General features: G+C 40.7%; 1 protein-coding gene across 1 annotated transcript in view; it reads left to right on the top strand.

Annotated features, from left to right (window-relative positions):
* CCDC175 (coiled-coil domain containing 175) overlaps window positions 1–14244 on the top strand; it is a 78490-nt gene that overhangs the window by 59677 nt on the left and 4569 nt on the right. The window contains exons 16-19 of the mRNA XM_069597518.1: window positions 948–1100; window positions 3912–4014; window positions 7124–7167; window positions 9055–9217. Of these exons, the coding sequence (XP_069453619.1) occupies window positions 948–1100; window positions 3912–4014; window positions 7124–7167; window positions 9055–9217 (463 nt within the window). The remainder of the gene's footprint in view (window positions 1–947; window positions 1101–3911; window positions 4015–7123; window positions 7168–9054; window positions 9218–14244) is intronic.

Raw genomic sequence — 14244 nt, 5'->3', positions numbered from 1 at the left:
AAATGACAAATATACTATATATATGAGCTTCTCCATTGGCTCAGCAGTAAAGAATCTGCCTGCCAATGCAGGAGACACAGGAGATTCAGGTTCAGTCCCTGGGTTGGGAAGATCCCCTGCAGAAGGAAATGGCAACCTACTCCAGTAGATGGTGTGGGAAATTCCATGGACAGAGGAGCCTGGTGGGCTATAGTCCATGGGATTGCAAAAAAGTCGGACACCACTTAGTGACTAAACAACCAACAAAACAGCATATTATATATATATTTATGTTTTCCTAATAGGATGCTGCTAGGGGCAATTATGCAATATACAAAGATTATGTGATTTATAACAGTATAATAATTTAAAACTGACTAGAGAATTCAGAAAAATCCATAAAGTAATATTCTTGAGAAATAGCAAATATCAAATCCTCCCTGATAAAACCTCAATAAATTCTACTCCCTTCTTCCTCATTTTGCCAGGCAGTTGTCTATATATCAAGATATATTCTATTTTGTGAGGTTGTCTCAATAGTTTGACTTTGGCTCTTAACTTGGGATCCGTAGACTTGCTTCCCAGAGTCCATTAGCTTTGGGGTTGAAAATTCCTCAAGGGAAGATGTTCATAGCCTCTGCTGACGGTCATGGAACTACAGTCGGCCCTTTAACAATATAAGTTTGAGTTGCATGTGTCCGTATATTTGTGAATTATTTTTTTTCAATGAATGCACTACATGGTCTGTGGTTGCTTCAGTCAGGAGATGTGAAACTGGTAGTAAAGAACCAATTATAAAGTTATACCCAGATTTTTGACTGGGCGGGGGTTGGTGTCCTTCACTCCTGCATTGTTCAAGGGTCAGCTCTAATTAGAACCCTTCTCTGAATGTGGTACAGGCAGCTTAATACACTGGTGCCCTGCTAGTTGAACTCTATAAGGTAATTGTGGATTTTATGTTTGAGCAGAAGAAAGTGAAGCAGGAGTTGAAACAGTTAAGAGAGCATGAAAGCTATAAAACCAAAGCTCATTTTGAAATTTTAAAAAGCTTAGAAAATGAAATCTATTTTTATGACCTAAAAACAGATGCTTTGATCCTGGAAAATAAAAGATTAAAAGAGGTAAGTTCAAGAGCACTTTACTTTGTACGATGGTCATGGTTGATTTCCATATCTGTGCTAGTTATGAGAGAAAAGGAGAGAATAACTCTTGAAACTTTCTAAGTGAAACTTAAAGTACACGGAGAGAAGTGCCCACATCATACACAGCTTAATGAACACACTGAATAACCAACACCTAGATCAAGAAACAAAGCATCCATCGACAGAATCCAGATACTGTCTTCTGTATCTTCTATGGGCTTCCTGTCATTGACCTTCCCACAATATACTATATCATATAGTATACTCTCCCACAATATGCTATACTGACTTTTAACACTATATACGAGTTCTACCTGTTTTTGAACACTATATGTATGGAATGATACAACACATATTCTTTTGCCCAAAATTATGCTTCCCAGGTTTCTTATTATTATTGAGTGAAGTTACAGTTCATTCATTCTCAGTTCTGTATTGTATTTTACTGTTTGTATGTATTGTATTCCGTTGTATGACTATACTATAGTTTATACACTCTGCTCTTGATGGGGGTTTGGAGAGTTTCTAATTTGGGCTACTACCATGAAAAGTCTATTGCGTGTGTTTTGATGAATGTAGTTACATATTTCTTTTGGGTAAACAGCTCAAGTGGCATTCTAGAGCCATAGAGGGTCGCATGGTGCACCTTAGTGCACAGGGGCAGGCTCCCAAGGACATAGCACTAACTGCCACTCCTGTCTGTAGTGTAAGAGAGCATAGTTATTCCTGATTCTAGGCGAAATTCAGCCTTTTTCTATTTAATCATTCTGGAGGGTGTGTAGAGGTGACCCACTGTGGTTTTAATTTGTATTTTCCTGATGATTCAGGAAATGATTTGTATGTTGTTCGCCACTTGGAGACCCTCTTTGTGAAGTATCTGTTGAGTCTTTAAAAGTTAGATTGTTTCAGATTGATGGTAGTTCTTTTTATAGCAAAGGAATTTGTTCATCCAACCCCTAAAATGAAAGTCTCAATCTCAAAAGATTAAGTTTTGCTTATTAATACTTAAGATTTACTTATTTGAGTCTGTCCCTCAGTAGTAACCCTGTAGTGTGACTTTGGGCAGTCCTGCAGCTCTAAGACTCTAAATGGCAACAATTATCTGTCTAATATCATGTGTTTTTCAGCATAATTAAATGCCATAAGAGATATGAGTCTACTTTGAAAAGGCAGATGTGCTCCACAGAGCCCAGGTGCCACTGGTAGTAACCCACACACATCCAACATCTTCATCCTTCTAGCCTTGAAACAACCTTGTAAGGAATTTCATCCACCTATGAAACATTCCACAAGACTGTCTTCCTATCAAGATGATGTAGAGTATTTATTGATTTAGTTGGAATTTTCATTGCTATTTTGGTAATGGGTGAGCAAATGGATGACTATGTGAAACATTGATTCTAAAAGTTCTGTTTTGGACTCAAGATCCCTCTACTAGGCCCTGGATGACCCTATGCTTATATCTTATTCATTCATCACTCTTTGTTTTGATGATCTCATTCCTTCATTCAACAAACATTTTAAGCATCACTGGGTCCCAAGTTCTAGGGAAGAAACAGTGAATACAAAGATGGGCAAGACACTGTCCCAAACCCTTAAAAAGTTCACAGTCTGGCTGGGGAGACAGGTATACAAATGTATAATTACAATTTGGTGTGACAATCCACCCAGGACGCATATCCGTAGTCACCCAGAGCACGAGCATTTAATCACACCAGGTGAGGAGCTCCAGGAAAAAATGTGACCTGGTGCTGTTAGCATAGAGGTAGATTTAACACGTGGGAGATAGTGAGATTCCTTGAGGATAGTTAATGAGAACAGTGAGGTGTGAACAGAGTTGGGAAGAAAGATAGTTTTGAAAGAAGAAACAGTAGAAGTGGAGACCAAAAGGGGACTAAAAGACTGAAAAGGGGACTAATAGAGAGTTACAGGAAGCCGCCTGAACTAGACAAGTCTATAAACATGATCCATGTTCAAAGAGAGCAGGAATGATGAGTTGGATTTGGCTTATGACAGCTTTCACTTAGATTTACTATAAAACCTGCCAGCAAGCTGTGCAAAGACTGACACAGGGTAAGGCTGCAGCAGAGCCCCTCTGGCACATCCTCATGAACAGTCCTATGGAACAGGTCCATGTCTTCTGGGGCACTGGGACCACTTCTAAGATTTTTATCAGTAGTTTCTAGAGTTTGACAATTTCTCTCTTGGAACTGAGCCAGTGCCTACTTTATATCCCAAAGCCCACATTTTCAGAGTTCCCAGACTTTAGAGTTCCTGAGCACTGGGTGGTTAGAACAGAAAGCCATGTCTCTGATATCCAAACCACTGCTGTCACTGCCAGCCAACCCAATGAAACATCCAACTAGAGTGAGCAATTCCATAGGGTCTCCTGACTTGATAATTCATCTCTCTGAGGCCCTATGAATACCTCCAGTGAGGCAACGTTGCTGCCTTATAGCATATACTGAACACACATTTTGCCAAAAGGAAAATTTTTTTCCTGTGGACACAGTGCATTTAGGGAGCATACCTTTTAGTTCATTTGTGTGGCAAATTCAGAATATCATGTTTATTTGGGTGAAGTTGAAATGCTTACTAGGAAACAAGGTCCTTTATTTCCCTCACCAGAACGTTAACTTAGCAAGGGCTGTGCTTACCACTGTCACCTTGGCAGGTAGAATGACAGGACACACAGAGGAGGGATCAATAAATGTTTGCTAAGTGACTACACAGATAATTAACCTACTATAATTCAACAGCTTAAAGCAACCATACACCTTTAATTTCCAGTATATTGCATACCTAAAGGACAGCATAGAGCAATATGAAAGGGGAGAAGAAGACCTCATGTGCTCCTCAAGTGACCTGCCTTGTCAGCTGACAAAACTTCAGAGTAAGTAATGTGTCATGAGTGACCTTTTACATATAAAAAAATAAAGTTCTGTTTTGTTGAAATCAATGTTACTGGTTTGATATAATAAAATGTACCCATCTTAAGTTCAATGAGTTTTGACACGTGTACATACCACCAGAAAGATACAGAACATTTTTGTCATTGAAAAGCATCCCTTATGTCTCTTTATGGTTGATTTCCCAGTCTGCTTCCAGTTCCTAGAAACCACTGAAGGACAGTGCCTTCTGTCCTTAAGGATTGGATAGAACGGGCTGATAGAACATGTACTGATTTGTACCTGGCTCCTTTTACTCAGAAGACTTTTTAAAGATCCATCTATGTTGCTGCATATATCCTTGTTTGCTTTTTTATAGCTGTATAGTGAAAGTGTGTTAGTTGCTCAGTCTTGTATGACTCTTTGAGACCCCAGGGACTGTAGCCTGCCAGGCTCCTCTATCCATGGAATTCTCCATGCAAGAATATTGGAGTGGGTTGCCATTCCCAAGGGATCTACCTGACTCAGAGATCAAACCTGGCTCTCCTACATTGCAAGGCAGATTCTTTACTGTCTGAGCCACCAGGGAAGGAGCTGTATGGTAGTGGTCCTTTAAAGGGATGTACCATATTTTGTTTATCCCTTCACTAGCTGAGGAACATTTGAATTGTTTCCATTTGGGGGTTACTATTTGTGTTTTTGAGAATATTTATCTGAGTTTCTATTGGGTAAATACGAAGGAGGGGAATCACTGGATTTATAAGAAATAGCCTGTTTGCCAAAGTAGTTGTACAGACTTATTATCCTAATAGCAATGGGATACTCCACATCCTCTCCAGCACTTAAAATTGTCAAAGCACTTAAAATTGTTGTCATTTTAACCATTTAGTAGCTATGAAATGGCATTTCCTCTTGATTAGGATTTTCTATCGACTAAGGTTGTTAAGTATCTTCTAGTGTTTTTTGGCCACTTACATATCATTTTTTATGTTGTATTGCTGACAAATTATCTGTTACAACATAACAATCATTACAGATTGCTTTGCTTACAAATTGTCAGTTTGGTTAGAACTTAGTGGAGGCAACTCCTGCCTGTTCTACTTCACATCAGCTGGGGCAACTTGATGGCTGAGGGGTAATTCAGCAGCTGGGCACTGGAGTCATCTGAAGACCCGCTCACTCATGTGTCTGGTGTCGATGCTGGCTCTCAGCTGAACTCAGGGGGGACTGTTAACCAGAACACCTCTATGTGGCCTCTGCATATGTGTAGTTGCTTGACCTGCTGTGTTTCAAAAGCTAACATTCCAAGAAAACAAAGCAGGAGTTCATGGCATTGTGACTTGACCTTAAAAGTCAGTGCCACATGTCTTTCCAAATCTTTGCCCATTGCTTTGTGTTATTTGTGTTTCTTATTGAGTTAAAATATTTATCTAGTCTGGAAATTAGTCCTTCTTCAGTCTAAGGCTTGATTTTTCATTTTGTTAATGGTGCCCTAGAAAAAAGTTTAAAATTGTCTTTTGAACAAAGCCTGCTTTATCTAGTTTGTCTTTTTTAGCATGAGTATGTTTTGTGTCCTTTTTTGCCTAAGCCTAGTTCGCAGAGTTTTTCCTATGTTTTCTCTATTAGTTTTTCAGTTCAGTTCAGTTCAGTCGCTCAGGCATGTCCAGCTCTTTGTGACCCCACAGACTGCAGCATGTCAGGCTTCCCTATCCATCACCAACTAGTTTTTTAGCTTTAATGTCTAGATCCCTGGTTCAAGTTAACTCTTTCACATGGTATGAGGTAAGGGTTAAAATACAACGGTTTTCTCTTATGCATATTCAGTTGTTCCAGCATCATCTTTGAAAAGACTTTCCTTTTAGCATTGTATTACTCAATGACTTTTTAAAAAATCAGTTTTATGAATCTGTTCCTTTATTCTAAGTATCTGAATTTATACCAGCATCACACTGTCCTGATTGCTATAGTTTCATATTCAATCCGGAAATCATGTAATGCAAGTTCTTCTCATTTTGCTTCTCTGTTAGAATCATTTTGGCTATTTTAGATATTTTGATTTCCGTATAAGCTTTAGAATTAGCTAGTTAATCTACACAGACACATACCTCTGCTGGGATCTTAATTGAGTTTGTGTTGAATCTATAAATCAATCTGAAGAGAATATACATCTTAACAAAGTGAAGACTTCCAATACAAGAATACAGTGTATACCTCCATTTATTTAGAACTTACTTAATTTTTCTCGGTAGATTTCACAGCTGTTAGTAAAGTTTCAGAGGTCCTCAAGAACATCCTCAGTCCCAGTGATTAGCTGGAAGGATTCACAGGACTCAGACATTGTTATACTTGATGGTTATTGTCTGTTACGGTGAAGGATACCGACTAAAATCAGGGAAGGGAAAAGGGCTTGGTGGAAAGTAGGTGCAAGCCTGCAGGCGGCCTCTCCCAGTGGAGTTACGGTCGAGTTGCATCCCAGTGCATGCATTTGATTCCCCCAGCAGCGGTGTGTGACACAGGTAGGGGAGCTCATAGGGGTGGGTGTCCAGGGTATTAGGAGGGGGTCCGTCACATCGGCATGCAGTGCCATTGTGAATGACCTCAGCGACTCAAGCAGCTACTGAAACGCTCAGGTGGTGTTTCTCCTTTACAAGGTTAGTGCGGAAAATGGCACTGATTGATTTTGGAATGTCAAACCAATCTTTCACTCCTGCGATAAGATCCACTTATTCAAAAGCTGTTACTGTTTTCATATATTGCTGGATTTGATTTGTTAATCTTTGAACAGATTTCCGTGTCTGTGTGCAAGCCTGCCTTGCTCAGCTTGCATCCCGCCAGGAGAGCCCAGTGACTGGAGGAGGGCTCCCTTCTTTTGGTGTCACCGTTCTGGGTTGTCCATCCTCCAGTATCTGAAAACTGGATATTGCAGCAAATTTATTTGTTTTATATATTTAGTCCCATTTTCTCCTTTTTTATAGTGGGAGGGCAAGTGTTAGTCTGACATTTCAGAAGTAGAAACTTATAGATAAAAATGGTTTTTGAGAAACAAATAGCATTACTTTAATAAAATGTTCAAATTATTTCAGTAACCTTTGCATTTAAAAATCTTTAATTTAGCACAATATTCGGATTTGTGGGCTGAATTTTGGACTGCACTTAAGGTGAGCTTTTTTATGTTGCCTTCATAAGTATCATATTTTTGAGATATCTACCTACCTAATAAGTGTGTGTGTAAGGAAGGAAGACAGAGCTCATGTGATCATCACATCCTAAAATGTGTTCTTTGTGTTGTTATAAAACAAATCTCAACTGAATCAGTTTTAAAGATTTTATTGGCTTTGTGCCACACCTCATAAATCAGGCAGCATTTTAGCTAGCAGACAGGAAGAAGCTCTGGGGATCTGTACAAAATGAAAGACTTTTATAGGCAGAGGGAGCAAGGGCAAGGAAGTCATTCCAGGAAAAAATGGCAGGTTCCATATTGTAAGGCCACTTCCCTTTCAGGGATGGCAGGAATCAACCAGGCAGATTACCTATTTTGTGCTGATCAGGTAATTCCTGACGGACTGGTTAAGATTCCATTTCTAAGAGAACTGAAACTAATTAAGTCTCTCAGTTTGGTGACGTGGGATTTAGTGTAAGTGACTCCATTTTGGGCCTGTTGTCTTATTCTTAAGAATATAAAATGTCATTATGAAATCTTAATCCTTTGGGAAGCTATCTTCCCACTCTACCACTTCAACTAAAGTGGGAATGACATTTTTATTTCCAAGCATAAACGGAAGACAGATTATTTTAGGACAAATTTGTCAGTTCTGAACTCTCTCTTTCCTCCACATTTTACCAGCTATGCACCATCTCCATCTCTCCCTGCTTTAGAAGCAGGTAGACTAGAATATAGATCCTGGTTCTGCTACTTTCTAAGTAACTAAAGATTACCTATGATCCTTGTTTAACCCTTAAACAGAGGCTAGGAGAAGTGCTGCTGCTGCTGCTGCTGCTGCTGCTGCTGCTAAGTCGCTTCAGTCGTGTCCGACTCTTGGGACCCCATAGACGGCAGCCCACCAGGCTCCCCCGTCCCTGGGATTCTTTAGGCAAGAACACTGGAGTGGGTTGCCATTTCCTTCTCCAATGCATGAAAGTGGAAAGTGAAAGTGAAGTCGCTTAGTCGTGTCCGACACTTCACGACCCCATAGACGGCAGCCCACCAGGCTCTCCCGTCCCTGGGATTCTCTAGGCAAGACCACTGAGTGGGTTGCCATTTCCTTCTCCAATGCATGAAAGTGAAAAGTCAAAGTGAAGTCGCTCAGTCGTGTCCGACTCTTCGCCACCCCTTGCACTGCAGCCCACCAGGCTCTTCTGTCCATGGGATTTTCCAGGCAAGAGTACTGGAGTGGGTGCCATTGCCTTCTCCGAGAGAAGTGCTAGTAATGCCTTTTTTAGAAGAAGCTACTGGGTGAGATTCAGACAATTGAAAGACCAGACCAGACCAGACTATAGACCAGACTATAGCCCTCCAGGCTCCTCTGTCCATGGAATTCTCCAGGCAAGAATACAGAGTGGGTGGCCATTCCCTTCCCCAGGAGATCTTCCCAATGCGTGGACTGAACTCAGGTCTTCTGCATTGCAGGACCATGTGAGCCACCAGGGAAGCCCACTGATGAATTTGCGGGGATTTAAAGCTCAGATCTCCCTGATTGCAAAGTTCCTTCTCTTAAGCTGCAAGCCGCACTGAGTCTCCTCTGCAGTTCTGTGGTGCTCCTAAGATGAGCTGGCTTTTTTATGCCGCTGCCGCCACCACCACTACTACTCTACCCAGTTGAAATTTTGAGTTTAGTGAGCATTCTATTAAATCTCATTTGTTAATCCACTTTTCTAACATCCTGTACAGAACTTTGTGAATTTTCTATGTACAGACACTTACTTTACACAACTAGTACCAATATTGTGTATGTATTTTTGTCTTGTGCATGACTCACTTATACAAGATATTTTAATTATTTTGTTGCTATTTACATTCACATACCCCCAAATGCTGTTTTTTTAAGGAACTGACAGAAAGTGGTAATGAGACCTTGAGAGAAATAAAAAATCTGATAGACAAGCTGGGTGAAAGAGATGAAAAAATCGAGCAAATCAGTACTTGGCTTCAATCAGACCTTGAAGAGATACGTAGTCTTATGGAACAGGAATCGGAGACAGACTTTCTTAGTAAGTAACATCTCAAGAATTTTCTGCTATTTTACTGTCACTGGTGACATCAAAAATAGCCCCCCAAATGAATGCCAACCAATAATTTAGTTATCTGCAATAATCTATTCCCAGTAATATCACATATGTTCACTGAATGTGGGATTGAATATGGCAATGTAGCAGTGTTGCGCAAACCTCCCTTTTATCTTGGTGAGTCTCCTAAATAACTGAATCTCAACTTCTTTATGATTTTTAAAAATATTCCTCCCCCCAAATCTTTTTAAACTCTTTTACATGCTTCCTTGTCTTCTTAAAAGAAAATATTGAACATCATTTTGCCCTTTCTTCCTGAGCTGAGTTTAGCATTAGAAACAGGAACTGTTGCCTTCTCTGAAAGTCTAACAATGCTTTCTGGGTCTTCTGAGATGTTAACACATCAATTATAACACAACTGACTCAAGAGCAAGCAACCCAGTCTTTTCAGAGGAAGATCAACCTTCATCCTCAGTCCCTACTCTAGAGTCGTGTTAGACACCAGGGCCACAGAACTGTCCATACCAGGACTGCAGTGAGAAGCAGAGGTGAATCCTCGGCCAAGCACAGCCCAGGGTCCCAGGGCTGCAATCTCTTGAAAAGGTGGGATGGTGGAGGTAGAGGGCGCTGTCAGAAGGAAGGAGAATAGAGCATAGGGGAGAGATGGAGAGGTGAAATGAAAATGGTATCATCTGACAAGTGTACAGATCTTTTAGAGGTTATTAAGATTTAAGAGCATCATCATTAGATAAGCCATACTAAAGGTGAGTTGTAAAAAATAAGTGAAATAAAAGTAAAATGAAAGAAAGTGGCACAATTAAAAACATCTAGATATTTGGTGGAGAAGGCAATGGCAACCCACTCCAGTACTCCTGCCTGGAAAATCCCATGGACGAAGGAGCCTGGTAGGCTGCAGTCCATGGGGTCGCTAAGAGTTGGGCATGACTGAGTGACTTCCCTTTCACTTTTCACTTTCATGTATTGGAGAAGGACGTGGCAACCCACTCCAGTGTTCTTGCCTGGAGAATCCCAGGGACGAGGGAGCCTGGTGGGCTGCCGTCTATGGGGTCGCACAGGGTTGGACACGACTGAAGTGACTTAGCAGCAGATATTTGGTAAAAAAACAAAAGAAACACAAAAAAACAGTGTTCTGAGGGTGTTGCTTGATAAAAGAAATAATGTTTTAGCAGCCACTAAGGAACTTTGTGGGTGAATCTTCTTATCAAACAAAAAGCTGTGTTTGTCATCGTGTTCCACCTTGATGATACTTATTATGTATGCATGCTCAGTGGCTTCAATCATGTCAGACTCTTTGTGATCCAATGGACTGAAGCCCGCCAGGCTGCTCTGTCTGTGGGATTTCTCAGGCAAGAATACTGGTATGGGTTGCCATTTCCTCCTCCAGGGGATCTTCATGACCCAGAGACTGAACCCGAGTCTCCTGCACTGCAGGCAGATTCTTTACCCCTGAGCCACCAGGGAAGCCCCTATACTCATGATATCTTATTGCATAAAGAGTCTTTGTGCATCCTGCTTAACTCTGAGTTTTCTTTATTAGGTCAGGCCATCCCTAGTAACTGTAGATCAAGTAGACACTTAAGAGCTAAATAGTTTCTTCAGTTGCGCTGTTTTCACAAGGGGAAATCTTCCCTTTTTGTCTGAAACCTGATGGAATCTTTACATTGGAGCAAATGTACTATATTGAAAAGCTAAACCCACTGAAAAACTGAGGCCGTATTCCCCTTTTCTTGTACTTTGAGAACTGATAACCTATTGAAAGTGGAGGACCGCAGCATGGAAATAATGGAAGGCCCCCCAGATGAGAACACGCTGAGGCAAAAAGCTTGGTAGACCAAGGGAGTCCGTGTCACCATCACTTGTGTTGGGCAGAGATTCAGAGGCAGGCAGGGGAGGGGGAGAGGTTTAGTGTTGGGGGCGGGGAGAAGGAAAGCTTCAGGTTGTCGGCATTGCTGGCAACAGGCTGACTGGAAGCTGGATGGCCTATGTGATAGGTTAGTGAGCACATTTGGCTCTTCTCTGGTTGGTCCTGAGTTAGAAGAAGGGTTATAGAGGAGGGAAGTTGGCAGTCATTGATCACATTATGACTATTCTGGGCTAACTGTGTATATGGTCAATTCATCGGTCTATTGTCATGTATGGTCTGGCCATTGTCAGTTTGTATATTCCATTTTCAGCATGGATTTTAATTTTTACTTCCATTTCAATTTACGATATTGTGTCCAGAAGAGAGTAATATTAATAGTTGATTTGTGTGAAAATCAACCCAAATAAAATATAAATAATGGGCTTCCCTGGTGGCTTAGCTGGTAAAGACCCTGCCTGCCAGTGCAGGAGATGCAAGAGACATGGGTTCAGTCCCTGGGTGGAAAGATCCCCTGGAGAAGGAAATGACAACCCACTCCAGTAATCTTGCCTGGAAAATTCCCTAGACAGAAGAGCCTGGCAGGCTACAGTCCATGGGGTCTCAGAGTCGGACGCAACTGCACGCACATGCACAATGGGTCAATCCAGTATGTGGCATTCATTTTTATATCATCCAAATGGTACAATCATTTAATTAAAATTTAAGTTCATTTGATAGGCAATCAGTATACATGACTCTTAAGCTGTGCTTATTCTAGGCAACTGGAACAAGTTCCAGTTAATATTAATTATGAAACATCACAAGTATGAAAGACATAAAAGTCACACACACACATATACACACCATCAGGCAAAAATTTTAACATTTTTGGCATGTGATGGTATTCCCGCCAGACAGAACAAGAACATAATCATCATTATTGTGCAGTTGTTCAGTCATGTCTGACTCTGCGACCCCAGGGAATGCAGCATGCCAGGCTTCCCTGTCCACCACCACCAGAGCTCGCCCAAACTCATGTCTATCAAGTTGGCAATGCCATGCAATGATCTCATCCTCTTTTGTCCCCTTCTTCTTCTGCCTCCAACCTTTCCCAGCATCGGGGTCTTTTCCAATGAGTCAGTTTTTCGGATCAGGTGGCCAAAGTATTGGAGTCTCAGCTTCAACCCAATGAATATTCAGGACTGATCTCATTTAGGATGGACTGGTTTGATTTCCTTGCAGTCAAAGGGACTCTCAAGAGTCTTCTCCAGCACCACAGTTCAAAATCATCAATTCTTCAGCACTCAACTTTCTTTATGGTCCAACTCTTACATCCATACATGACTACTGGAAAAATTTTGTTATATTTTAAAATTTCTGTCTGATATTATACACATCATTATATATATTTATAGTATAAATAAACTGGGGCACATGATACAAACTCAAGAGAGTTTGGAGAGCACTCACCTCGGTTTCCGATGATCACAGTTTTTGCTCAGGTTGTCATTATAACCAAACCACAAACTGTAAGGAAAGTTTGTTGTAGTCTGATGAAAACTTTAGAGAAGTTGAAGCTTGGAGGCTGTTAGTTTTAAACTCCTCCCCTATTCTCAGTTGCTGCCTGTGTTCCTAGATAGCAACAATGTTGTGGAGATTCCTGAGCAAGTCTTATTGTCTACAACAAGGGTCACTAAACTACAACCAAGGGGCCAAACCTGCTTCCCTCCTATATTTGTAGGGCTCAGAGCTAAGAATGGTTTTTTAATTTACAAATGGTTAGAAAAAATCAAAAGGATAATATTGGCCAATACCAGATTCAATAACCTTAGATATGTAGATGACACCACGCCTTGGCAAAAAGCAAAGAAGAACTAAAGAGCCTCTTGATGAAGGTGAAAGAGGAGAGTGAAAAACCTGGGTTAAAATTCAACATTCAAAAAACTAAGATCATACCATCTGGTCCCATCACTTCATACCATATAGATGAGGAAACAGTGGAAACAGTGACAAACTTTACTTTCTTGGGTTCCAAAATCACTGCAGATGGTGACTGCAGCCATGAAATTCCACTCCTTGGAAGAAAAGTTATGACCAACCTAGATAGCATATTAAAAAGCAAAGACATTGCTTTGCCAACAAAGGTCCATCTAGTCAAAGCTATGGTTTCCCCAGTAGTCATGTATGGATGTGAGAGTTGGACCATGGCTGATTCATGTCAATGTATAGCAAAAACCATTACAATATTGTAAAGTAATTAGCCTCCAATTAAAGTAAATTAATTAAAAAAAGAAGACTGAGCACCTAAGAACTGTTACTTTCAAACTGTGATGCTGGTGAAGACTCTTGAGAGTTCCTTGGACAGAAAGGAGATCAAACCTGTCAATCCTAAAGGAAATCAACCCTAAATATTCACTGAAAGGAGTAAAGTTGAAGCTGAAGCTCCAATACTTTGGCCACCTGATGCAAAGAGCTGACTCATTGGAAAAGACCCTGATGCTTGAAAAGATAGAAGGCAGGAGGAGCAGGAGATTACAGAGAATGAGATAGTTGGATGGCCTCACTGACTCAATGGACAAGCTCCAAGGGTTGGTGATGGACAGGGAAGCCTGGCATGCTGCAGTCCAAGGGGTTGCAAAGAGTCAGACATGACTGAATGACTGAACACCACCACCAACTAGAAAATTATATGAAATTCAAATTTCTATATGCGGAGATAAAGTTTTATTCAGTCCCAGCCGTGCTCATACATTCACACATTAAATTTGGCTGCATTTGTGCTACAGTGACAGACACTGTGACAGGGACTCCATGACTCACCCCACCTGAAGTATTTACTGTTTAGGCGAACAGTAGATAAACAGTAGATGTTTGCCAAACTCTGTAAGGTACCTTTTCCTTTGATCACGCATGGAGTGGGTGTACTTTCTTGGCAACATAGCAAACCCTAAGGATCATATCCACTGAGACGAGAATAGGGATGTGATGATTTCTTTGTTCTAGACCATTCAGTGATGAACAAGCTCTATTATGTGATGCCTATTCTGGAAAAATTAAAATGTTCTCCTTTTGTGGTTGGAAATGAAAAGAATATCACTAAATTTTATGAGAAAAAAACATATTTATATTGAATATATTTTCAGTCAAT

This window comes from Ovis canadensis, chromosome 7 (genome assembly GCF_042477335.2).
Source record: "Ovis canadensis isolate MfBH-ARS-UI-01 breed Bighorn chromosome 7, ARS-UI_OviCan_v2, whole genome shotgun sequence".
NCBI lineage: Eukaryota > Metazoa > Chordata > Mammalia > Artiodactyla > Bovidae > Ovis > Ovis canadensis.
Note: the sequence above shows the minus strand (reverse complement) of the source record. Positions and strands in the feature narration are given on the sequence as shown.